This window comes from Sinocyclocheilus anshuiensis, unplaced genomic scaffold, assembly GCF_001515605.1.
Source record: "Sinocyclocheilus anshuiensis isolate Anshui unplaced genomic scaffold, SAMN03320099.WGS_v1.1 C31993677, whole genome shotgun sequence".
Taxonomy (NCBI): Eukaryota; Metazoa; Chordata; class Actinopteri; order Cypriniformes; family Cyprinidae; genus Sinocyclocheilus; species Sinocyclocheilus anshuiensis.
Window position 1 is genome coordinate 1 of NW_015608704.1, and position 622 is coordinate 622.

Below are 622 nucleotides of genomic sequence, written 5' to 3' on the forward strand. Positions count from 1 at the left end.
TCCTGGACCTGGAGGGGGACATGTACCTGGGCGGCCTCCCCGATAACCGGGCCGGCCTTATCCTTCCCACTGAACTGTGGACTGCCATGCTAAACTACGGCTATGTGGGATGCATTCGGGACCTGTTCATTGACGGTCGCAGTAAGGACATCAGGCAGATCGCTGAGGACCAGAACGGTGCAGGCATCAAACCTTCCTGCAACAAGATGCCAGGCAAACAGTGCGACAGCTATCCGTGCAAGAACAAAGGCGTATGCAAAGAAGGATGGAATCGCTTTATCTGTGACTGCACAGGCACCGGTTACTGGTCCCGCACATGTGAGAGGGGTGAGTTAGCTGCCTTTACCTTTCCTTTATTAGTTCATATTACCATAACAGGCCCGGTTTCCTAAAATTAATTTTTTGCTTTGTTTTAGAATAAAACAGAGAGGCGGGTATAATTTCAATCGCAACATTTGAATAAAAAAAAGGAGTGTTTACAATCACCGTCACACCAGTTTGTTTAGCTTCTCACCTGTAAAATCCCATCTGCTGCTGTTTGTAAACAGCGGATTAGCTCTCACATAATCAGTTAAAATATAAGCTCATTAATATCTCAGCACGTTGCTGTATGGAAGCTGAT

At 46.5% G+C, this 622-nt stretch overlaps 1 protein-coding gene across 1 annotated transcript; it reads left to right on the forward strand.

Moving 5' to 3' along the window:
- Positions 1-9: 9 nt before the first annotated feature.
- Positions 10-435, forward strand: LOC107682279 (neurexin-3a-like). Its single transcript, XM_016478570.1, has 2 exons — positions 10-327; positions 417-435. Exons 1-2 carry the CDS (start codon positions 21-23, stop codon positions 419-421), a joined length of 312 nt encoding a protein of 103 aa, XP_016334056.1. The 5' UTR covers positions 10-20; the 3' UTR covers positions 422-435.
- Positions 436-622: the final 187 nt, after the last annotated feature.